The sequence below is a fragment of the Nylanderia fulva genome, unplaced genomic scaffold (genome assembly GCF_048542155.1).
Source record: "Nylanderia fulva isolate GAGA-0341 unplaced genomic scaffold, ASM4854215v1 Scaffold666, whole genome shotgun sequence".
NCBI classification, from domain to species: domain Eukaryota; kingdom Metazoa; phylum Arthropoda; class Insecta; order Hymenoptera; family Formicidae; genus Nylanderia; species Nylanderia fulva.
Window position 1 is genome coordinate 24,201 of NW_028190771.1, and position 26,346 is coordinate 50,546.

General features: G+C 34.0%; 1 protein-coding gene across 1 annotated transcript; it reads right to left on the reverse strand.

Moving 5' to 3' along the window:
* Positions 1-3,564: 3,564 nt before the first annotated feature.
* Positions 3,565-12,316, reverse strand: LOC146720569 (F-box only protein 21-like). The gene is made up of 7 exons (XM_085488257.1): positions 12,159-12,316; positions 5,652-5,969; positions 5,132-5,570; positions 4,872-5,014; positions 4,746-4,767; positions 3,903-4,218; positions 3,565-3,704 (listed from the first exon to the last, which is right to left on the reverse strand). The coding sequence occupies exons 1-7, from the start codon at positions 12,314-12,316 to the stop codon at positions 3,565-3,567; spliced, it is 1,536 nt and encodes a 511-aa protein (XP_085344383.1).
* Between the last annotated feature and the right edge of the window lie 14,030 nt (positions 12,317-26,346).

Below are 26,346 nucleotides of genomic sequence, written 5' to 3' on the forward strand. Positions count from 1 at the left end.
AATACATTTTTGCCAACGCGATTTCCATGCGTCATAAGATTTCTGGAACTCCTTGACTGGGATGCTGTTCAGGGAGGCCGTCGAAGTAGCTTGTACGTTGTCAACCGACTCGAGCTGTTGTCCTTTGAGCTCCCTTTTCAGCCGAGGAAATAAAAAAAAGTCCGCCGGGGCCAAGTCGGGACTGTAGGGCGGCTGCGGCACCGTTGCCACACCGATCCGGGTCAGGTAGGCCGTAATAACAAAGGCGGTGTGAGCCGGCGCGTTGTCGTGATGGAGTTTCCATGAAGCGCGGATCTCCTTTCGGACGCGGGCGATCCTGTGATTCAGTCTCTGAAGCACTTCCTTGTAAAATTGAGCGTTGACAGTCTGGCCGGGGGGTACGAATTCATGGTGCACTATCCCCTTTGCATCAAAAAAAACAATGAGCATTGACTTCACCCGGGACTTGCTCATGCGAGCCTTCTTCTGGCGCGGCGACGACGTCGTGTGCCATTCCGCACTCTGCCTCTTTGACTCCGGATCGTACTGAAAGACCCATGACTCATCCCCGAAAACTTTCTTGAGCATTTCAAAAGTTTCCAGCGGCGTCTTGTCCAGCTTCACGCAAAACTTTATCGCATAGCGTTGCTCTATCGTTCTCTCCATCACAAGTTCGACGCGACCACTAAGCAGAGGTTCACAGAATAAGCCGTCCTAACCCTCCAAGCGCATGGAAACAATTGAGCGACCTACCGTTGGAAAGCTAAGGGTACCCCCCTTCCTCCCCAACCGGTCCCATCGCTCTGCGATGTATAGTCGCGTCACAAAAAAATGCGACGCATTACTTTCCGGACAAACCCTGTACTTATAATTTATTAAATATTATCTAAATCGCTTTTGTATCTCTTTATTTTAATCTTTTAAAATTGTATATAAATAGCAGAATAAAATAATAGTATAGACAATATTTTATTATATATGTATATTTAACTGCTGTACATTTTGTCAATTAATTTTTTTATAAATTCATGTATATTAGATATGTATTTTGAAACCTAAAAACAAAAATTGTATTGTTTATATTATTAAATGTAGTCGATTAATTATCATTATTGTTATAGCCCGAAAGGCTATAATTACAAGTTAACGGATATAAAATCCGCGTGGAGACCGCTGATGCAGCAGCGGGCCGGAAACCGCGAAGACGCAAGCTAAGAGCTTCATCTTTCGAACAGCTCTTAGCCCAAAATCTAGCCGCGTATGCAAAAGCTATACACCAATCGGGTGCCTGTCGCCAGACACCCCTTCCAAATGAAATAACGAAAAACCGAGTTCACGTAAGAACTCGAGAGTGAACAGAGAGCGAGTTGAATTAGACCAACCTACCGAGACACATCGAGGATAACTCCCGACTCGTAATCAGACGAGTCGTTATTTAGCTAAAGTCAAAATAAATCTAGAGTCGCGTCAAACGAACGAAAAAGAGAAACGAAGTTACCAAAGGTTTTTTAAATAACCATACGCCGAGTCTTGTTAAGATTATATATACCAATATACATATATTGTATATATATAATCTCTAAAAACTCACCTTTAAAAAAAGGTACAAAAAGGCGACCAGTTAAGGGCACGCCATTAACAAAAATTATCCATTGCAAACCCATGTAGAATCCTATCCTATTGCAAACCCATGTAGAATCCTATGAAAAATTAATCATTGCAAACCCATGTAGAATCCTAGGCAAAATTAACCATTGCAAACCCATGTAGAATCGTACCCATTGCAAACCTATGTAGAATCCTATGAAAAATTAACCATTGCAAACTCATGTAGAATCCTATGAAAAATTAACCATTGCAAACCCATGTAGAATTGTATTAAAAATTATCCATTGCAAACTTATGTAGAATCCTACATTGCAAACCCATGTACAATAGAATTGTATGAAAAATTATCGATTATAAACCCATGTACAATCGTAACAAAAGTAATGAAATAAAAAAAAAATTGCGCCAAGTGAAAGTAGAAACTTGTACCAGTGGAAAATTAAAGTTGCAGACATATATAGAGTTGTATAATGAATCAGTAAAAATTTAAATTTGCAAATGTAGAATCGTACCATAAAAAAACTTATCTTTTAAAAAAAAAGATAAACAAGATGCCAAGTCCATGCGCCATGTGAAAAAGAAATAAAAAAATTTTAGTTAAAAAAACTGGGCGCGCTAAGTTTCAAAATTACAATGCACCTTAAAGTAACATTAATTAATTTAAACACAAAACATATTTTAACTGTAATGAGTTTAAAAGTAACAATTTAATTTTAATATTGTTAGAATATTATTTAGCAGCGCTCCCAGTTTTTTTCACTAAAATTTTTTTATTTCTTTTTCACATGGCGCATGGACTTGGCATCTTGTTTATCTTTTTTTTTAAAAGATAAGTTTTTTTATGGTACGATTCTACATTTGCAAATTTAAATTTTTACTGATTCATTATACGACTCTATATATGTCTGCAACTTTAATTTTCCACTGGTACAAGTTTCTACTTTCACTTGGCGCAATTTTTTTTTTATTTCATTACTTTTGTTACGATTGTACATGGGTTTATAATCGATAATTTTTCATACAATTCTATTGTACATGGGTTTGCAATGTAGGATTCTACATAAGTTTGCAATGGATAATTTTTAATACAATTCTACATGGGTTTGCAATGGATAATTTTTAATACAATTCTACATGGGTTTGCAATGGTTAATTTTTCATAACCCTTCTGTGTCTCACGCAAGGCACAACATTATACAGCATTGAAAAAGAGGAAAGCTCCGAAATACAGCTGCAGGCTAAACTATAATGGCTGAAAACCAACAACTCGTTGATACAAAATACCTATTACTGCCATTATTAAACGAGTTAAGACGTGTATATCTGAAAATCTAAGAAATAGTTTATTACTTGTCGAGCTCGCACTTCTACCTACGTTTCCCTTGCATTCTGTACTCTTATCTGAAATGGAATTTATTCCAAGACGAGTTATCAAACATGTGGTAGCAAAACAAATAAGTTTGCATATTCAAGACACACAGTAGTCGTTTCCCGACGATCTATTACTTATTATTATTTAGACTCTGAATCAGAACAAAAAGATCATTATTCATAAAAATAAATAATATTAGAATTATAATACTAATATAATAAAAAATAAAACTAATATTAGAAGAAATTAAACCGATATTTAGAATAATAAAATTAATACTAAAAAAATATAACTAATGTTATAGGTAAATTGTATTTTTGACAAGTTCGAAAGTATTAAAGAGAGAGAGAGAGAGTAAAAGTTAATATAAAATTGAGAAATGGCGCATGCGTAGCGCACGCTTTTCTTGCTCTATAATATAATACATAAAAAAAGTAAATTAGCGTGATTTTATAAAGCTATTATATATGGTAACAGAATTTACACTATAATAACGTTATAATTTACACTATATAATATTTAGTCTGAAATATAAAATTTCTTAAAACTTTTCTTCTAAATATTGCATAATATTATGCATAATATTATTTTGCAGATTTTGCCCTCTATGTAATTACAGCGGAGTCTTCCGGGTAAAGTTTCGTTAGCATTTTATTTGGTACGTAATGCGTATTTTCGAATTTACAAAAATAACGACCAATTTCGTAATTATCGATACATTTCGGCGCTGTTAAAGTGAGATTACCTAAAATTAAAAAATGCAAATAAGAAACAATGTACGAAAAGTAAAATAAATAATAAACAAATTAATAAATAAAATGTATTATATAACTGTGAAATCAATAAAAAATCGAATTATAAAAAGAAATAAAATGTTCGTAGAATAAAAAAATATATAATTTTCAATAAAACACGTTCAATATAATATATAATGAATTCATACCTTCATTTACGTGACATATTTTATTATTATTGGTAAGAATAATATAATTTGTTTGATGCAGTGGAAATTGATAATTGCTACAATGATTCATCGGCAAGTAGTCTATTTGTTTTGGATCAATTGCCCAATCGTTGCAAGTTAGATCAGGTGCAAAAATTTCATAACGTCTGTCTGTCTCACGATCCCATCCGATTATGACGCCGTCGCAATTATTGATTTCGCAATAATCACGATGTGTTACAATCATTCCTACCGCAAATTTTACGTCTTTTGTTCTAATGAATTGCTCTGTTTTTGTTAAACGAAGTCTTCTAATCTGAAAATTTAATGTTATACTTTAATTTATCATTCTTGCCATTTAAAACCAAATTAGAAAGCAATTCATTGACCGACACCGTCAAAGTTAAAAATCTTTTATTGCCATTTAATTCTAAAATATACATTTATAGCAAATTTAATTACCCTTATTGTTAAATTATAAATAACTATAACTCATATGTATATAGCTGTACGTTTCAAAGAGAAAAAAGAGAGAATTTTTTATTACTATTATAATATATTTTAATATATGCGGTGTGTATAGTGCATACATACATAAAAGCTACTTATATTAAATGAATAATTCAAACTACGCGGCATAATCTGAGTAATGTTGTTATAGTGGTATGTCAAATCCGCAACTCTTAGCAGTATCCTGTCTCGCAGTTCACATGGTGATATTTGACTTAAGCTTTTGCTTGGTAAAGAATCATTACGATAAAAATACTGCCACTTCCGATGCAGTGGTTTATTGACACGACAATCCTGTAATTTCTCAAACATTAATAAACTAAAACATCTTACATTTTTTGGATTAATCGTGCCACTGCAAAGCAAACAATATATTTATCTATTATGCACACCTGTGTATATGTAAAAATATCTTTTAAAAGATTTCGATAATTCCAAATTTAATTTTATATTACTTACTATCTGGATTTCCAATATATACAATAAAATAGTTCTAATCGATCACCAAATGCCACAATGTTGGAACGTAGACCAAGTCTTCTTGCCACGCAATGATATATTATTAATAAAATAATTTCTTGTCCATATCTACTTTTTAGTACCTATGCCAGAAATTGCAATAAATTATTGAGAGAAAATAACAGTATATTGCCATGCTCACAGTACAATTTTCTTCTTCTGACGTCACATATAGTTATAATATTCATTATATAACTTACATTATCTATACACATGTATTCCAGATTTGTATCGTTCACTTTGCACGGTCGAAAATTTAATTTGCCAAATATGTATTCGTCCAATGCATCGATAATCTGAATTCCTTCCGCTTCGTTCCAGTGATTATCGTCTATAATATTGCTTTTCCAATAAGAAAAAAATTCAGCGGACGTTGAAAATATCGAATGATCTGGATGTTTTTGTTTCAGATAATTTTGTACCTCTAGTGCGATATTATCCAAAGATTCTACTACGTACGCGTAACTTACATCCTTTTGGATTTGTAAAGTTTGTGCTACATTAAAGGCAATCCATTCCATAAGCCGCGCACTATCAGGTAAAGTCAAAAATATGCGCAAGCTTAATTTTAGATTAGAATTCCTTATATAGTTAAATAGTTTCTCGTGATAATATCTTTCGGTTAAATCGCAACCAGTTCTAAAAAATTTACATATTAAAACTGTGCAAAAACATAATCTATAAAGATGTTAGCACTACAAAATATATTAAGAATCCTACCGTGGAGAATGTGTAAGCAAGTTTTTAAGCTCATCGTTGTAAAAAAAAAATATGGAGAATTCTCGATCACAATACATGAATTGTTCATAATAACTCTGTCCAAGGGGATGAGAAAAATATATATGTCCAAATTGCACACAATTATCGATTGATTCGTTGTGATAATGCATATATTGCATTTGAGACACGTATTTTCGGAATTGTCTCGTATAATTAATACCCAATTCTATAAAGTTCATAATTTGTTTTTTAGATTTGTATTCTTCATGATCTTTAGTCTTAGACAATATGTCACAATATTCTTTTAAAGAAGGCCATCTAAAATTGAAACAAAAAATGATATAATAAAATTTTTAAATAATATTAAGAGTTCTATTGCAACATCATTAATCAAAATTTAGAGCAATATAATTTCAAAATAATTATAATTTTTTATTTGATTCTTACATATTTTATTTATTTAGGATACTTTACAAATTATTCAGTTAATTGATATATGTTTATAATATCACAATTATAAAAAATATTCTTTTTTAATTAAATTTCATTAAAATTAATTAATGAAAGGCTCGTATAAATTAAACAAAATTAAACAATCATATATAGTAGGCCAACTAAACGAGCAAATAAATAAGATGTAAAAATTTTTTTATTAATAGTTAAATCATTAAATTAACATTCCGTTACAGAATCGATATAAATTGTAAACGTTTCGACTGCACTACAGTCTTTATCAATACATAAAAATTAAATATTAAAATATAAAGTTAGATGTTAAAAATACAAAGTTAGTTAAATATTAAAATATAAAATTGAAACGATTCTTCGCTGTTGACCAATAGATATGCAAGGCGATTGGTCTGAGATGCCAAGTTATGCGACATTTGAGCATGCTACGGATATAATACGCGAATTAAATCAATGTCAGAAAAAATTAAAAAATCTTTCAACTTACATTATCGTTTTAACAAGTCCTTTTCCCCGATATTTCAAGTGTGTGTTGCGAAGTCTGAATACCAAATGTCAAAATAGAGAGCGTGATGTATTTATTTATTACCAATGTTTTTTCTAAATTATGATTCAGCAAATTTTTTAAGTATGTCAAAATAACTACTGTCTAACAATTCGGTGTCTGTATTTAAATTAATTCCATTTTTCTGTTCTTTAATGTGGATCATTTCAGATATTAGTCTTTTTTGGTAATTCTTTTCATGATCCATAATTTTAATATTGTCCCAGTCAAATGTATGTTGTTCGTTTAGAATGTGTTCCGTGATAACCGAATGTCTAGCAGAGTCTAATTTAATATTATTTTTATGTTCTTTAAGTCTCGTTCCTAACTGTCTTTTTGTCTGTCCGACATATGTGGCGTCACAATCGCTGCAATTCAATTTGTAAATAACGTTAGAATTCGTGGGGCAATTATTTTTGTCCTTTTGAACTCTTATGAAGTCATTTAATTTTTTAATGCAACGATATCCTACCACTACGTCAGGTCTTCTTATTGCTGAAGCAACTTTCTCAGATATTGATTCTATATATGGTATGACAAAATATTTAATATAAATTTAACGTATAAGACGGGCAACAAGAGCCAAATCGCGGATGACAATGCGTTATCCTAACGAAATCGCTTCCCGATTCAGCGATTTTCGGATCTATATTTTTCTCTTGCATTCATTTATTTATTTTCCGTGGGGGGGGGGGGGGGTTAAAGGGGGTATTGAAATTAAATCTCAAATATGAGATTATTTCATATTTTAAAATCTTGGCCGTGTCCAAGTAAAATTTGGTGCCTTGTGCACCGGTATTTAATTCTAACGGAAAATTATTTAGTTTCGTTAGGATAACGCATTGTCATCCGCGATTTGGCTCTTGTTGCCCGTCTTATACGTTAAATTTATATTTATATTACGGAGCCTTGTTAAAACTCTTATACAAAATATTTAATGTTAGTATTAGTATTATTAGTATCTGTTATATTGTTATTATTAGGCTTGTTAAATTTCTTAGTTGAGAGATTTTTTAATCTGCGTTTTATTTCTGTGAAAATTAGATCAAGAGGATAACCGTTGGATAGCAAAATATTAATAGCTTTCTCTATATTTTTTTTGTGAAATTGCGGATGTGATAGTAATAAAGCTCTATCTACCAAGTTATAAATTGTTCCTATTTTATGACAAGTCGGATGATTTGAAAAAAATGAAAGTAATCTACCTGAGAATGTCTTTTTGTGATACCAATCTAAATAAATTTTGTTATCTATTACTTTGATCATTATGTCTAAAAAGCTTATACAACGATTATTCTCCTTTTCCAATGTAAATTGTAGTCTATCGTTATAATTGTTGAATTCGTTCAAAACATATGTAATATTGTCAGCGGAAGTGCATAAAATAATGTCGTCTACATAACGGAAATAGAAAGTCATTTCGCAATTTAAATTACTAATTACTAATGTTTCCAAGTCCTGCATGACTATATCGGCAATGATCGGAGAAAGTGGGGAACCCATAGGAGTCCCATAAATTTGTTTGTAAGTTATGTTATTAAAAGTGAAAAATGTAGAAGTTAATATAAATTTTATCATACCTATGAATTCATTTTTGGGAATCTTTGTGTGTGACTCTATAAAATGCCATCTATTATTGATACCGTTTAATGCAAGATCTACGGAAACATTAGTAAATAATGAAACAACGTCCAATGAAGCTATTATGTCGGTATCTTGTATTGTTTTCCCTGATAGAATGTTGCATATATCAAAACTGTTATTTACAAAACTGTCCGCTCTAGGAAGGCTATCTTTTAAAATTTTATGAAAGAAAGAAGCAATATTATATAGAGAAGTATTTATTGAGGAAACTATTAATCTAAAAGGAATATTTTCCTTGTGGATCTTGGGGAGCCCATAAGCTTTAGGAAGAAGAGAGTCGCTTGAAAATAAATAATAATATTCTTTTTTGTTGATGAAGTCTTTTTTCAACCATTTTTTTAAAACAAATATTGAGGTCTTTCTCTATTTTTGTTGATGGATTGTTTTTAACTATGGTATACGTAGAATCGTCTTCTAGGAGACTCTCAACTTTTTTTATATAAAATTCTTTTTCTAGTGCGACTGTAATGCTGCCTTTATCTGCTCTGGTAAATAAAATATTAGGATTTTGATTGCAGAATTTAATTGTGTCTTTATGCATGTGAAATAATTTTTCTTGTATGTCCGTTTTTTTGTCGTTATTGTTTAAAAATAATGAAAATTGTGGAATGGCAGCATTACGAATCGAAGTAAGATTTCTGATCCCGTTAGAATTGCTTTCTATATCTTTGATGAATTCGTGTATAGCTACTTTTTTATTTAAGTTAACTGGGAGACTAAATTCACCTCCCAATTGTAATAGATTGGTTACATTGGGGGGAATTTTTTTATCAGTTAAATTAATAAACCATTTCTGGTTAGTTTGTTGTAAAGGGTTATGTGTAGCATAACGAAAACTGTTAGCAAAAACAGTGTTATCAACAATATTTGTCGAAGATGTTGTTTTTAATTCGATAGGATCAATATTTTTAATGTACTCTGTTTCATGCGATTTACGTAGCCATAGGAATTTTTTCTTATGTATGAGATATAATTTTTGGTTGAACAAAGAAAAGGAGTTGCAATGGTGATTTAAAATCTCCTGCCAGATATTATATTAACTTCTACATTTTTCACTTTTAATAACATAACTTACAAACAAATTTATGGGACTCCTATGGGTTCCCCACTTTCTCCGATCATTGCCGATATAGTCATGCAGGACTTGGAAACATTAGTAATTAGTAATTTAAATTGCGAAATGACTTTCTATTTCCGTTATGTAGACGACATTATTTTATGCACTTCCGCTGACAATATTACATATGTTTTGAACGAATTCAACAATTATAACGATAGACTACAATTTACATTGGAAAAGGAGAATAATCGTTGTATAAGCTTTTTAGACATAATGATCAAAGTAATAGATAACAAAATTTATTTAGATTGGTATCACAAAAAGACATTCTCAGGTAGATTACTTTCATTTTTTTCAAATCATCCGACTTGTCATAAAATAGGAACAATTTATAACTTGGTAGATAGAGCTTTATTACTATCACATCCGCAATTTCACAAAAAAAATATAGAGAAAGCTATTAATATTTTGCTATCCAACGGTTATCCTCTTGATCTAATTTTCACAGAAATAAAACGCAGATTAAAAAATCTCTCAACTAAGAAATTTAACAAGCCTAATAATAACAATATAACAGATACTAATAATACTAATACTAACATTAAATATTTTGTCATACCATATATAGAATCAATATCTGAGAAAGTTGCTTCAGCAATAAGAAGACCTGACGTAGTGGTAGGATATCGTTGCATTAAAAAATTAAATGACTTCATAAGAGTTCAAAAGGACAAAAATAATTGCCCCACGAATTCTAACGTTATTTACAAATTGAATTGCAGCGATTGTGACGCCACATATGTCGGACAGACAAAAAGACAGTTAGGAACGAGACTTAAAGAACATAAAAATAATATTAAATTAGACTCTGCTAGACATTCGGTTATCACGGAACACATTCTAAACGAACAACATACATTTGACTGGGACAATATTAAAATTATGGATCATGAAAAGAATTACCAAAAAAGACTAATATCTGAAATGATCCACATTAAAGAACAGAAAAATGGAATTAATTTAAATACAGACACCGAATTGTTAGACAGTAGTTATTTTGACATACTTAAAAAATTTGCTGAATCATAATTTAGAAAAAACATTGGTAATAAATAAATACATCACGCTCTCTATTTTGACATTTGGTATTCAGACTTCGCAACACACACTTGAAATATCGGGGAAAAGGACTTGTTAAAACGATAATGTAAGTTGAAAGATTTTTTAATTTTTTCTGACATTGATTTAATTCGCGTATTATATCCGTAGCATGCTCAAATGTCGCATAACTTGGCATCTCAGACCAATCGCCTTGCATATCTATTGGTCAACAGCGAAGAATCGTTTCAATTTTATATTTTAATATTTAACTAACTTTGTATTTTTAACATCTAACTTTATATTTTAATATTTAATTTTTATGTATTGATAAAGACTGTAGTGCAGTCGAAACGTTTACAATTTATATCGATTCTGTAACGGAATGTTAATTTAATGATTTAACTATTAATAAAAAAATTTTTACATCTTATTTATTTGCTCGTTTAGTTGGCCTACTATATATGATTGTTTAATTTTGTTAAATTTCATTATATTATACACTTGTATGCTATATTTCTAATTTCTAATTATATTATATTACATTTATTTATTACGTTATGAAAATGGACGGAAAGCCACCGGTTGCATGTTGTTTTAATAAAATTTTTTAATTACTTAAAAATATTATTTCATTATATAATGTATTTATAAAAATTATGTTACGTGTAAGCAGCTAAAATGGACAAAAACTAAAGCAAGATTTTTGAATATTTAACTATACCCGTTAATTCCATTTTCTGCGTCTTATCTCTCATTAAAGCGTTTTTTACGCATTTGTTTTTATTAGATGTGTCAACTAAAAACCTTAAATAATTTTTATTGCGTCATTTCTTGAATATACAAAATTATCTAGTTGTATTATATAATAAAGAATCGATCCCCAAGTCCGACGAAGAGGTAAAGCAAACATTACATGAGTGTCTTTATGTTCTTAGGTAAAAGACTTTTCTAGAAATATCCTGGCACTTCCAGAACACTGGAACGTTTTTATTAAACGCAATGGGAAATATTTACAATCAGAAAAATAATCTAAAAGTGTGTACTTTTTGTGTTCGAAAAATTATAAGATGAATAGTATTTAATAAAATAAAATTCTTTTTTAATAAACTTACTTAATAGCCATTGTTCATTAGAGTCTTTTTAACTATTTGTTTTAATAAATGTATATTGATTTTCTTATTAAATTTTAAATATATTGAAATATATATAAAATTTATTTAATATCCCGAAAATTTTCACACTTTATTATTTGTATCCATCTGTTAATGATTACGGATTGGAAATGAAAGAAAAGTAATAAATAAATTGAACGACGATTTTCGAATGTATATAATTCAAAATTATAAAAAATGCATAATTATAAAAAATCGTTACATTTCTACAACACAATAATACCATATAGATAATACATACATATTTTGATTTGAAACAGTAATTGTTAAGCAAATGTAACTCACAATGCAAATCGGGACACATATCTAATCGTCACATAGTCGCAAAAAGAAGGTACAATATTTACGAGAATTGCCTTTTTAGAAAATGATTATTTAATAGATTCTGTTTTATTCTATATTGTATTTTATTATATTCTTTATATTTGTAATTTTTAAGATAAAACTTTCAAATATACAAAACTGATGATGCAATGTTTGATCTATGCATGTAAAATATACAAACAACAAAAAATTACCTTTGAAAAAATTTCTTTTCCATATACTTTGGAAAGCTGGCTGCATAACGAAATTGATGGCAAACGCATCGGAAATTAATGATATCCTCGATGGTGATATCCTTGTAGCTGAGAATAATGGATATCAATTCTTCTGGTAAGGATGTTATCGTTTTCATTATGACAAAAATTCGAGAAAGATCACTATAGAAAATTATATAAATCGAAGTGATTGCAACAAATTATTTGCGTATAATTATTAAAAATTTCAATTCGCATAACACGTGTTCGATGTAAACGTTACGGACGTTGTTCATGCTTTGTCCAATCTTCTCTGAACTTTCTACCTGCGAACCTAAAGAACGCTTCCTTCTATCGTGTACGTTGTCACGTGATGCACACCATAAGAAAAGAGAAAAGAGAAAAAAAATGTATTGTTGGAAATTCTATTGTTCCATTTTTATTTTACAATGAACCTTCAAGACAGAAGAAGATAGAGAATTACAGAATAATATTAAATTAACACAAAAAAGGGTAACAGTTAAAAAAAATTCTCGAAATAGGAAAATGGTACTTTTGTAAATAATATATAAAATAAAAATAACTACATTTTGTTTGAAAAATTGAAAATCTGTTAAAATTTTTAATGTGTTACTTCGTGCAAGCTTTAAAGAGATGCATAATTTAAAAGATGATTTATTTTTATATTTGCTTCGCACTTTTACGCGTTAATTTAATACTGTTCTCTGTGATTCTCTGTCTTCTTCTGTCTGACAGGCTCATTGTAGAATGAAAATGGCACAATAGAGTTTTCAACAATATACAGGGTGTCCGGTAATGAACGGACAACGATTACAAATGGAATCTTTGGTCAATTTGGGAACGATTTTTTTTCAGCAAAAATGTCGAAAAGGTCATCATTTTATACAACTTTTTAATATTTGTCATTAATCTTTATAACTAAGCCTCAAATGAAAATTATATTATAGTAAACTTTACCTAAAATTAACAAAAAAATGTAATTATGTTAGACTTTTAACTTCAAAACGTTTAGTTTAAAAAAAAACCCATTTGTTTCAATCGCTTATAACTCGAAAATTATTGACTTCTCAACATTTTGCTAAGGAAAAATCGTCTCCAAATTGGCCAGAGAATCCGCCCTTAATCATTCGTCCGTTATTTACCGGACACTATTTTGTTTCTCTTTTCTACGTATGGCACATCACAAGATAATGCAGGACGAAAAAGATTACTTTAGCACCTCAGGTATAGATATTTGAAAAAAATAATTGACAGAGAGTGGACAACGTGCGCAGCGTTAACATCGAACACATGTTGTGCAATCTAAAATTTAATGACTTTAGAAGCAGCCAGTTATTATATTAAATTATTCGCGAATAATTTGTTGCAATTACTTCAGTTTATATAATTTTTTATAGTAATTTTTAACAAATTTTTGTCATAATGGCAACGATAACATCCTTACCAGAAAAATTGATACCCACCATTCTCGGCTACAAGGATATCACCATCAAGGATATCATTAATTTCCGATGCGTCTGCAAAGAAGTAGTTTGTTTAAAAAGGACAGAGCAATTTATTAGAACAAAGGACGTAAAATTTGCGGTAAAAATGATCATAACACATCGTGATGATTGCAATAATTGCGACGGCGTCATAATCAAATGGGATCGTCATACAGACAGACGTTATGAAATTCTGACACACGATCTAAATAGCGACAAATGGACTACAATAAATTATACAATAGAAATAGACTTCTTGCCGTTGAATCATTGTCACAATTATCAATTTAGAGAGCAACAAACAAATCATATTATTCTTACCAATAATAATAAAATATGTTACGTATATGAAAGTATAAATATATTATATATTATATTAAACGTGTTGTGGCGATAAATGCCACAAGCACATAAAATATATATAAAATAAAATGTAAATTACAAGCGACGCGTGTTAAAGATATCGCGACCGGTGACACAAAATAATAAATAAACAAATAAGCGACTAACTTGACAAAGGTAAATTTTGATTCTCGAACATAATAAAAAGCGAGAGTACCTCAAAATAATAGATAGTCTAATCACTTAAATATAAAAATAAGATCGTGGAATGATCGAGAGAAGCGAGACAATGCGCGGCCTCGAAGAGACAGATAGAATTTGACTAGCGTTCGCGTAACACGGTTTTTCTCGGTTGAGAGTAAAAAGTTTGTATTCTTTGTGACACGAATAAATGCAGTGAAATACAATATACCATACCTGTACAACACCAAATTATTATTCCGGATGAAATATTCTCTTCCGATTCGCGATATTGGCAAAACATTAACTATCGAACAAGCACGCGCCCCCAAAAAAGTTTAAAAAAGTTTAAGAGTTTAAAAGTTTAATTTAATAACGAATTTTGAATATTCTTTTTGAGTGTCTTAATAAATATATCGACTGACAATGAATGCATGCACAATTTAGCTGTTTTAAAATATATATAATATGTACATGGGTTTAAAAAAATTATTGACACAATCTACTGCATTATATAATAATATTGTAGATGTGATCATTTTGTTCACTTGCAATTTTGAAAAGCTATAATAGAATGATACGCGCGAAAATGGTATATATTTTTTAAAATAGATTTAATTATTTTTGAAATGAATAAACTAAGAGTTATTTTTAATTATTTTTGTTCCATATATATATAAGACATGCGTTTCTCAAAAAATCGATAATAAGAACACTATCTCATATAAATACATACTTTATAATTATCCCCGGCTGCGAATTCGAATAGTTCCATGTTGTTTGAGTCTACCGGTGCAACCTGTTACAAATTATGAATTTTTCTCTTTTTGATTGTCTTAATAAATATCGTCTGAATCCATGCATAATTTAGCTCTTTTAAAATATATATAATATGTACATGCATTTAAAAAAATTATTGACACAATCTACTGCATAATAATATTATACGTGTGATCATTTTGTTCACTTGCGATTTTGAATAGCAATGGAATGAAATGCGCGAAAACGTTATATATTTTTTAAAATAGATTTAATTATTTCTTTTTGAAATATTTGAGACATGCATTTCAAAAAATAGATAATAAGAGCTATTACTATCTCACATACATGCTTGATATTATTGTTTCGCAGAAATTGAAAAACTTTCTCTGATTCCGAAAAGAGTGTGAGCTTCATTGCAAGGCACAACTTCTTCTAACATTGACACTTAGAAATGTATCAGATAATAAAAAGTTGATACAAAAACGAAGGTTTAACAACATAAACATATAATTTTACACATGTTTTTTTAATTTATATTTATAAGCAATAATAAAATTTATACATATATATATATATAATTCTACATATAATTTTTAAATTAATATTTATACGCATATGCATAAAAACTAAATAACTGGTTCTCAGTTTTTCAATCTATTTAATATATGAATATTTCAAGTGTCTTATATATATATCGGAAAATTTAAGAGTTATAAGTTTTAAATTTTACTTTAAAAAATAGTTAAATTTAATTAAACTGTTAAATAATGTATAAATTATGCATAATTTTTTGTTGTTGGAGATCCAAAATTAATATCAGATAGTATTTTAAATTGAAACAAAAGATACATATTTTTTCCTTTGTTTAATGTTGCTTGAGAATAAAATTAAACGTTTATATAGGGATATGTTTATATATTTTTTTATTGTAATTTCTTGTAGAAGATACTGGCAAAATAATTGTGTAACTTTGGGACATTTTGCACACACACATACACACAGAAGGTATTTGGAGCGAAATCGACAAACAATGTGTTCAGAAAATCTAAGTAAAATGATAAAAAATAAATATAAAATGGATTATTAAAGAGAATTATGAGTAAATTATAAAGTTTGAATATACAAATGTAACTCTGCCTTATTAAAATTTTTCAATATTTTATTAAAGCTGAATAACTTTAAGAGATTTAAATAAATTTTCTATAGAAGTAATGTCTATTTCTTCGCACTTTTAGTACGTGATTACTTCATAGCTTCAAAATAATGTATTTTTGAACAGTATTAAAAGTTCAAATTATTTCTTAAAATATGTTTGACAACGTCGCAATCTTTAAGTCTTTATACTTCAATAACTATTAGTGATTTTAATATATATTAAATTATATAGCAATATATCTTTTAAATATTAACATACAAAAATTCGAAATATTTTAAACTAAAAAATAAATACATTTAATCTTTTAATAATTGAAATATGATAAAAGTTACCGATTATATTCGAAATGAATAAAACTATTTAGTAGTCGAATAAATTGTCGGTACTATCAACTATTTTAGTTACATTTAGATGAGGGAATTCTTTCGTTCCAATGTTGTTAACGTCCGAAACTTCGTCAAAATGCGAATAATTAATATAAAAAAAACAGTCTTTTTGCCATCACTCTTTCAGAATTTAATTTTGTAAAATAATAAAATATTAACGACATACATATATATACATGCTATCAGAAAATACTAAATAAAATATTTATTCTTATTTACGTTATATCCCGTGAGGGGTTACTAGACCCCCATCGGGCGCCTCCCCAGGTGGCGGATCGGGGAATGCTCACTGGCGGGTTTGCGCCTAATCGGCGGGTACCGGGGAAATAAAATACCCGGGGTGGACCAAAAACTAGTGTCGAGAACAATGGAAAAAACACATAAGGAAACTATTACCCCAGGTGGTATGCCAGGAGATTCCCTGGACAATCCATCCTCTTCGGAGGCCGGCCTCATAAATTCTGGGGGAGGCCAACCATTGTTTAAGATAAACGACGCAGGGAAGAGACTATATGCGACGAACATATCACAAGAGAGCCTAAACCGATTGCTCTCAGTCAACACTATACAAGAAGAAAATAACAAAGTAGTTGTTACAAAGGATTTCTGTCAAGAAATAGAGCTGAATCTCACTAAAACAACGATAGCTGAAGCTAAAGCAGACTGTAAAACTCGCCTTCAACAACAAAGTGTTGCCAAAATACTTCAGGAAAACTGTGATAGAACGCACAATGAACAAGCCCTTTATAACGAATTGAAAAAAATAGAATTAGAAAGGAACAACTTATTTGAAATGGTTAGACAACTCCAAACTCAGCTGGCTTTTATACAGAGGAACTATGAGAGCCTTGAAAAAAAAACTAATACAAAAAACGGAAGAAAGAAAAATGGAATACTTCACTGATGAAAAGGAGTTAGCAAAAGAAACACAATGGATAAGGATAAAAGGAAAGAACTATAAAAAGAGAAAAATGGACACATCACTCACACCTCCGCAAAAAGAACGAGAAATAAATGAACAAGAGATAATATCGTACAAACCTAAACCTCCTCCACCTATTATAGTAGATCAAATAAAAAATTTTAACGAACTACACGAGCAACTTAACATGATAATGACAGGACTCAAGATAAAAATAGTTAATAATGAGGTAATTAAAATTAATGCACCCGATGGAGACTGCTATAAACTCGTGACCAAGATGCTCGGAGAGAAAGGACTCCCCTGGCATTCTTATGAAAATAAACAAGACAGACCGATTAAAGTAATGGTCAAGAAGTTATATCATACCTGTAAGCCAGAAAAAATAGTACAAGAACTAAAAAGAAGAGGATTCAAAATCATTGAAGCGGTGGTCAAGCTGAAATTTAAAACCAAAGAACCTCTTAATATGTTTATGTTAAGTTTTGAAAAGGACGAAAACATAAATAGAATCTATGAGATTAAAGATATCTTAGGCATTAGAGTCGAAGTATTGCCAATAAAAAAGTCCACACTAGTACCACAATGCAAGAGATGTCAAGCTTACGGACATACACAAAAGTACTGCGCAAAACAACCACGATACGTAAGATGTACTGGAAAACATCTCACTGAAGACTGTGACAAGCCAAGGAAAGAGCAACCTAAGTGTGTACACTGTGGGGAAGCTCACCCTGCTAACTATAGAGGCTGTATTGTTGCCAAGGAAATACAAAAAATAAAAAATAAACAAGTTAAAAAAGCAAATCTGCCCACACAACCCCTAAGAAATAATCAAATAGATACGAATAGAAGAACAGACATCAAGAGTAATATTAAAGGAACAAAGACCTATAGCCAAGCTGCTAGCGGAATGACAGAAGATAGTAGTACAGAGAGCCACACGCAGCAAAAGGTACCTTTTGAAACTACGTTGCAGCAAATATTAGAAAAATTAAACAAGATGGATGAGCGTATTTCCAAAATTGAATATCGCACTCAGGGAGCGATACCTAAGCATAAAAATAAAAATAAAAATGGCTGAACAAATGCGAATTATGGAATGGAATGCCAACGGGCTGCTGCAACATCACCAAGAACTGCAAACCATCCTAGATATAGAAAAAATTGATGTGTGTCTCATTGCCGAAACTCATTTCACTAAGGATTCATTCATCAAAATTAAGGGATATAAGGTCTATCACACCATCCATCCTGATAACGCAGCCAAAGGTGGAAGTGCAGTTATAATAAAAGAGACTATCCTGCACTACCAGGAGAAGGGCTATTACACCAAAGAAATACAAGCAACATCTGTTAAAATCAAGACAAAAACTAACGAGATTACTATTGTGGCGGTATACTGTCCACCGAGACATGTAATTAAAAAAGGACAATACATAGATTTCTTGAAAAGACAGGGTTATAGGTTCATCATTGGAGGCGATTTTAACGCAAAACATACTCAGTGGGGATCTAGATTGATAACAAATAAAGGTAGAGAGCTATTAGAAGCCTGTAAACAACTAAGGTGTGAAGTAATATCAACTGGAAAGCCCACATACTGGCCAACAGATCCTGGTAAAATACCAGATCTCATAGACTTTTTTTTGATTGGCAAAATTTCCACAAACTATCTTCACGTCGAGGAGGCATATGATATGAGCTCTGACCACTCCCCCATCATACTCACGCTCTGGGATAGTGTAATTAAAAAAGAAAGTATTCCTAGACTAGTAAACAAATATACGGACTGGCAAAGTTTTAAATCAAACCTTGACAAAACTATCAACCTAAAGGTCCCATTAAAAACAAATGAGCAATTAGATAAAGAAGTAGAAATATTTAATGTAGCAATTCAGCAAGCAGCCTGGAATAATACACCTACTATAAAATATAGGACAAAGGGCAATAACTATCCTAAAGAAATCAGGGAAAAGATAACTGAAAAAAGGAAGCTTAGAAGAAAATGGCATCAAACCAGAGCTGTTAGAGATAAAACCCTACTGAACAATGCCGCACAACAACTAAAACGGGAAATCCAACGCATTAAAAATGAAACGATTGGTAATTACCTGGAAGAGCTATCAAGTGACAGAGTCAACGACTATACCCTGTGGAGGGCTACCAAGAGGTTAAAAAGACCTATCACACAAAATCATCCCATCAGAAATCCAGATGGGAGTTGGGCTCGTGATAATGAACAAAAAGCTAATAGATTCGCTGAGCACCTAGAATTCACGTTCCAACCTAACGTAAATAATGAAAAACCAAATTGGGAAGACCTTGAACAAGAGGAGGAGGAAATTACTCTCACTACTCCAGAGGAGATTGCTACTCAAATTAAGAAAAACATAAACCTTAAGAAAGCTCCAGGATTTGACCTAATTACCGGAGAAGTATTAAAGCAACTCCCGCGGAAAGCCATAGTCAAATTAACCTGCCTTTTTAATGCGTCATTCAGGCTAAAGTACGTACCAATGATGTGGAAAGTTGCAGAAGTTATGATGATAGCCAAACCTGGAAAACCCACCACATGAGGTTTCATCTTACAGGCCTATCTCCCTATTGCCAGTGATTTCGAAGCTTTACGAACAACTACTACTAAAAAGAATAAAACCTATTATACACAGAAAAAACTTGATCCCAACCCATCAATTTGGATTCAGAAATAACCACTCAACTATAGACCAAATTCACAGGATAACCAGTAAGATAGAAAAGGCGTTAGAAGGGAAAAGAGTCTGCTCTGCAGTATTTTTAGACGTGGCGCAAGCATTTGACAAGGTGTGGCATGAAGGTCTGATCTACAAGCTGAACAAGTGCCTACCTAAGCAGTACTCCCAACTATTAAAATCCTATATTACTGACAGATACTTCAGAATAAAACAAGAGGAAGCATACTCTGAACTAAAGGAAATCAAGGCAGGGGTACCACAAGGAAGTGTGTTGGGACCTATGTTGTACCTCTTATACACTAGCGATATACCTGACCTTGGAACTAATACAATTGCCACTTTTGCAGATGATACAGCGATCCTTGCCATTAGCAAAAATCATTTAGAAGCAGCCAATAAGCTACAAGTATCCATAAATAAAATAGTAAAATGGACAAAACAGTGGAGAATAAAACTGAACGAAACTAAAACTACTCATATCAACTTCATCAATAAAAAAATTAAACACTTATCAATCAGAATAAATAACATTCAAATCCCATTTGTTAATACTGCAAAATATCTGGGCATGACTCTTGATTCGAGGTTGCGCTGGAAAACTCACATTAAGAAAAAACGAGAAGAACTAGGAATCAAATTTAGAAAAATGTACTGGATGCTGGGGAGAAACTCCAAGATGTCTATATATACAACAAGGTACTTTTATACAAACAAATCTTGAAACCTATTTGGACATATGGAATACAGCTATGGGGCTGTGCCAGTAAGAGTAATATTCTCATAATACAACGCTTTCAAAACAAGGTACTAAGAAGTATCGTTGATGCCCCATGGTATATTAGAAACTGTGACCTCCATAGAGACCTGGAGGTAGATACAGTTAATCAAACTATAACTAAAATAGCTAGGAGTCATGAACAACGACTTCAACAACATGTGAATAAGGAGGCCCTCCAGCTTCTGAATAACACAAGATTGACAAGAAGACTCAAGAGGATAAAACCCTTTGAACTAGTAAAAAAATGAATAAAAAACAGATTATCTAAATAGTTAGTTGGAACCTGAGGTTCGCTACAGAGCGGAACATCAGTTTGGTAACAATTTATATAGTTAGTTTAGGACTGAACAAAATTACTCATTGACCGAATCCGATCAGATTGTAATAAAAGTACATTAATTTCCTCCTTACGGAGGAAGTGGTAAATAAAAAAAAAAAAAAAATTACGTTATATATTGATAATATTAAATGTACTTCCCTCAGGGGCACTACAGACTCATCCCTGTAGTGTACGGGTGTCGCAATCCCGAGGTACCCGAGCTGGAGTGTGTGGTGATGGATGAACGAGGTGCGATGGGCGTGCAGGTCCTAAAAAGGACTTGTCCACTGCACTAGGTGAAGGAAAACACCGAAGATAACACCCGGGGGGGAGGCCCCGTTAGCTGAGTAAGGCAACCTCCTAAGGGGAAGGAAAACCCCTGACAGAAAAAACCAATTTCTTCTTTCAGAAACATGAGGGGCTCCAAGAAGAAAGCGAACGTCCTGGGTTCGGATACCAGGAACCGGCATGGGGGGGGTGTAGGCCTGGCTTCCCCCTCGTCGTCATCAGACGACAGGTCGTCCGCGGATTTGCCGGCTGGGTCCGCGGATAAGTATGCGACAGTGCCGAGACGTACGCAGGAGCACGAGATGGATGACCATCTCACCAGACTGGCCATCAAGTGGGAGGAACGCGATAGGTCCGCTGATCCTAGGGACCTTGCGTTGAAAATACGCCGGGTCCTTCAGGACGAGTTAGTGCGCGAGTTCCGGTATCTCGGGATGTACCATACGCTGTCCCGATATGCCGGAAAGTTTTTGCGCAAGTGCGCGTTAGGTAAGACTGCGTTCTGCGGGGCGCATGAGTGTGTCCCTGATGGGTCATTGAAGGATCGTCCTCGGCCCCCCTCTCCGGAGAGGCTGCGTGGAGACAGTGATGAGGGGGCCCTTGAGGTCACCATGGGCGAAGACGCGTTGGGCGCTGCCTCTGCCTCCCCTGGGGGCTTGGATGGCGCGCTTGACGTGTCGGAGCCCGGGTTTCATCTTAGCCCGGTGGAGGTCCTCGACCGGGAGCAGATCCTGGCAAACAACTGCCGGGCTTATGCTGAGGAAGTCGAAAGACTTGAGGCTCGTATTGCCTCATTGGAGGCCGATAATAAAAAACTCCACGATGATCTGGAGATGATGAGAAGGTCGGCGGCTCCCCTTCCTCCCTCTTCTGGGGAGAAGGAGGCGCCCCCTAGGAAGAGGAAGTCGCGACAGAAGCGGGACGGAAAGGCGGACTCCGAACTGGAAATTTCCGGTGAGGGGACTGCCTCTGTGGTTCGGAGGACTCTCTTTGAGTCCTCCTCTGATGCGGCTCCGGGGGGGGACCCACACCAGCAGCTAATAGCGCGGGTGGGTCTCCTCATCGAGGAGCGTATTTCTGGGGCGCTTGGGGACTTGAGGCGGACCGTAGAGTCCCTCAGGTCCTCACTGGAGTCTCGGGAGAGTGGGGCAGTTTTGCCTGCCCCCGTTCCTCCTATCAACGAGGTTTCCCCCGTCCTCTCCATGCGTAAGCGGGGGAAGACGGGGTCGGGGTGGTCCTAGGGCGGTCGGCTCTTCTGGGGCTGGGTCGCCTGCCCTGCCGGCGGCTATTATGGTTGCTGGCGGGCCGGGTGGCCTGGATCCTGGGGAGTTCGGGCGTCGGGCTCTGCGGCTGGTCCTGTGCTGGGCGCGAGGCGGGGCCGAGTAGCGCGGGCTGCACGTGCTCCGGGTGCATCGGCGGTGCGGCTCCTTTCGACGGGTGGCAGGACATACTCTGATGTCCTACGGGAGGCAAGAGCGGCCATCAACCCGGAAGAACTGGGTATTGGTCCAATGACCATGCGTTTTGGTGTGACCGGGGGTCTGCTTTTGCAGGTCCCTGGAAAAGACACGGGAGTTAAGGCGGACTTGCTCGCGGGTAAACTGCGGGAGGTCTTCGCGGGTAAGGATGTGGTGGTCTCCTGTCCCCGGAAGACCATGGAGCTTAGGCTTCGTGGTACCATGGGGGAGGGGATCGCCTCGTGCGAGGAGATCCTGGAAGGCGCTGGGGACTCTGGGGGGATGTAGCGCGGGGGATATCCGGATCGGGTCGGTTCGGTCCCTGCCGCGGTCCCCCTTGAGTACCCTTTGGGTGCGTTGCCCGCTGGCTGTTGGTCGAAAGGTTTTGTTGGCGGGTAAGGCTTCGTGTAGGGTGGAACACCCTGGAGGTCGAGGTGCTTCGCGCCCGACCTCTGAGGTGTTTCAGGTGTCTCAGGCTGGGACACGCGCGCGCGAATTGTGTGTCCGATGTGGATCGCTCGCGGTGTTGCTACCGCTGTGGTGTGGAGGGACACCAAGCGGCGAGGTGCGTCGCCACTCCCCGTTGTCCGGCTTGCTCGGACGGTGGGGAGTCGGCTCGACATGTCCTGGGGGGTCGGGGGTGCGTTTTGTTCCCCCCTCCTCCCGGGCAGCGTTACAACCGGGGCGAAGGATAGGCGCCAGGCTCCGGGCCGTCCTGATGGGGGACGGCCTTTGGAGATCGCGGCTGCCTCAGCAGTTGGGTAATGTTAAATGTTGTTCTTTTATTAGGTAGCGGCGATGGGCTTGGGGTGCCGGGGAGGTTGCCGAAAGGTGACTCTGCGGCCTCCTTACCCGCGCCAGGTATATGTCTTTCTGTCTTAGTTTCTTGTCCTTCGTCTATAGGTGGTGTGAACATCATGCACCACCTTTATATGTCTTTTGGCTACTGTGCCTTCACTGTTGGCCCCTTGAGGGCTGGGCCTGTGGCCCTTATTTGGTTTCGTTGTGGACGTGTATATGTCTGTATATATGTTTGTCCACATAGTTGGTGACGTCCTGTGACGTCTTAAATGTGGGGTGGGCGGCTGCGGTCGTCTCACTAACCGGGTTTGGCAGAGAGAGGGGTGGGGGCCCCTGCTCTCATTGCACGTCGACCCTGGGAAGTCCGGGGGGAGCTAGTAGCCCGGCTCCCTCGATGCCCTTTCGGGGCAAGGAATGTCCTCTCCGGGGGGAATACCTGTAGTATCCTCTCGGGGGATGTGTCCTCCTAAAGGACGCCGGTCGGGTGTCCACCGTGAAGTAATGCTTAACGCGGTTCCGCGGTGGACAATACCCATACGACCAGGGACTTCAGTCAGGTTTTAGGTCGGTCCCCCGCCCGATAGTCCCTCGGGATACTACGGGCGGGAATCCACCACAAAGCCTCCTGACCCTCCCTCAGGGGTCAGGACGGCGAAGTTTGGTTTAGGCAAATTTCCTGACTATAAAAAAAAAAAAAAAAAAAAAAAAAAAAAATATTAAATGTACTAAAGATTTGTGATAATCTATAATTATTAAAATTTTATATTTCATTATAAAAATTAAAAAAAACATTCAAAATCTTTTTTAAGAATATGATTTAATAAATTGCTTATTCGCAATATCTTTGCATATTTATATACTTTGTAAATTATATAGGTATATCTATATCAAAATCACGCGCATTAATTCTAATATCTTCCATCATCATGGTTTACATTTATTATTTATGTATATACATTCCACATTGTAGTATTTCAAATTTTTATTAAATTTAAAAAATTTATATTTTATATATCACTTTAATTTTATAGGGTATCGAAGCCAACTGACAGTATAATTTTTATATTATTGTCTAATCTAGGTAATTAGGTCAAATCCTGGAGCTTTCTTAAGTTTATGTTTTTCTTAATTTGAGTAGCAATCTCCTCTGGAGTAGTGAGAGTAATTTTCTCCTCCTCTTGTTCAAGGTCTTCCCAATTTGGTTTTCATTATTTACGTTAGGTTGGAACGTGAATTCTAGGTGCTCAGCGAATCTATTAGCTTTTTGTTCATTATCACGAGCCCAACTCCCATCTGGATTTCTGATGGGATGATTTTGTGTGATAGGTCTTTTTAATAATGTCCATTTTCCGAAATTACTTTCAAACAGCTGTTAGGAGAAAGAAACAATTTCGTAATGTGTAACAAAACATCATTCAAATAGATGACACCCAACATTATCATTATATTTCCTTCTTTGATCATTATTATTATTAGATGTGAAATTATTAGAAATAGTTTCTCGTAGATAAATACAAACCTTTTACTCTCTCCCCCTTACATACACACACAAACATATATCAAAAATTTCACGAAATTGTAGTACAATTATCATTATATAAAGAAAATACTTGAATTTTGGCAGACAGCACAGAATGATTTTTATAGTAGATTTCATTATCAGAAACAGTTTTTTCAAATATTTTTATTATTATCATTATTATTCTAGAGCCCTGCCACGCAAAATAAAACAAACATATTTTAAGTTAGACATTACTATATATTATTTACATCTTAAGTTTATATAATACACATATCTTACGAATAATATTGTAACTTTGCTTTGTGCATTAAATTATTTTTTCAGAAGTTTAAGATTTTGCGAAGATGCACGAATATTTCAATGTCGTTTGCGAGATATTATTCACCAACTTTTTGGCACTTTCTCTAACAATGATAAGTATTCAAAGAGACCATTGATAACGTAACATTATCGGCTGTAATAAAAATGTCATTTCGAGACAATCTTCTTCTATTTAGTAAATCCGCATATAGTATATCCAACTGCTTTTACACAATATTGTCGTTATTTTAATTTTTATACTCTTTTGTTATTATAAATATTTATCCCTCTTTTCTTTATATAATACGAACGTTTTCAGTTTGCATTTCTTATATTGTACGACCGAATCTTGTGTTTATATTACGAATTCAAGATAGTAAAAATGTATTTTGCATTTGCGAATGTAAAATATATACATATGAGACATATAGATATTCAAATCATTAAATTATATAAAAATTTAATTTTAAATTACTCAAGTATTTAATTTTAATTTTATAATGTGAGATGAGAAAAGGCTTTGAGAAGTAAATTGCGTATATTACCATTTGTTTTATATGTTGTGGGATACTTAATGCCAGATTGACTCTTATAACTTAAAACAAAAAATTATTTTATAACAAATACTATAGGGTAGATAAAAAATTATTAAAAAGTCGTGAATCACAAAAAAGTACAAATATCATGTGTCTAAAGAATAACGCGAAAATATATAAACGATTTGACCCTCTTTTCAAAAATAAAAAATATAAT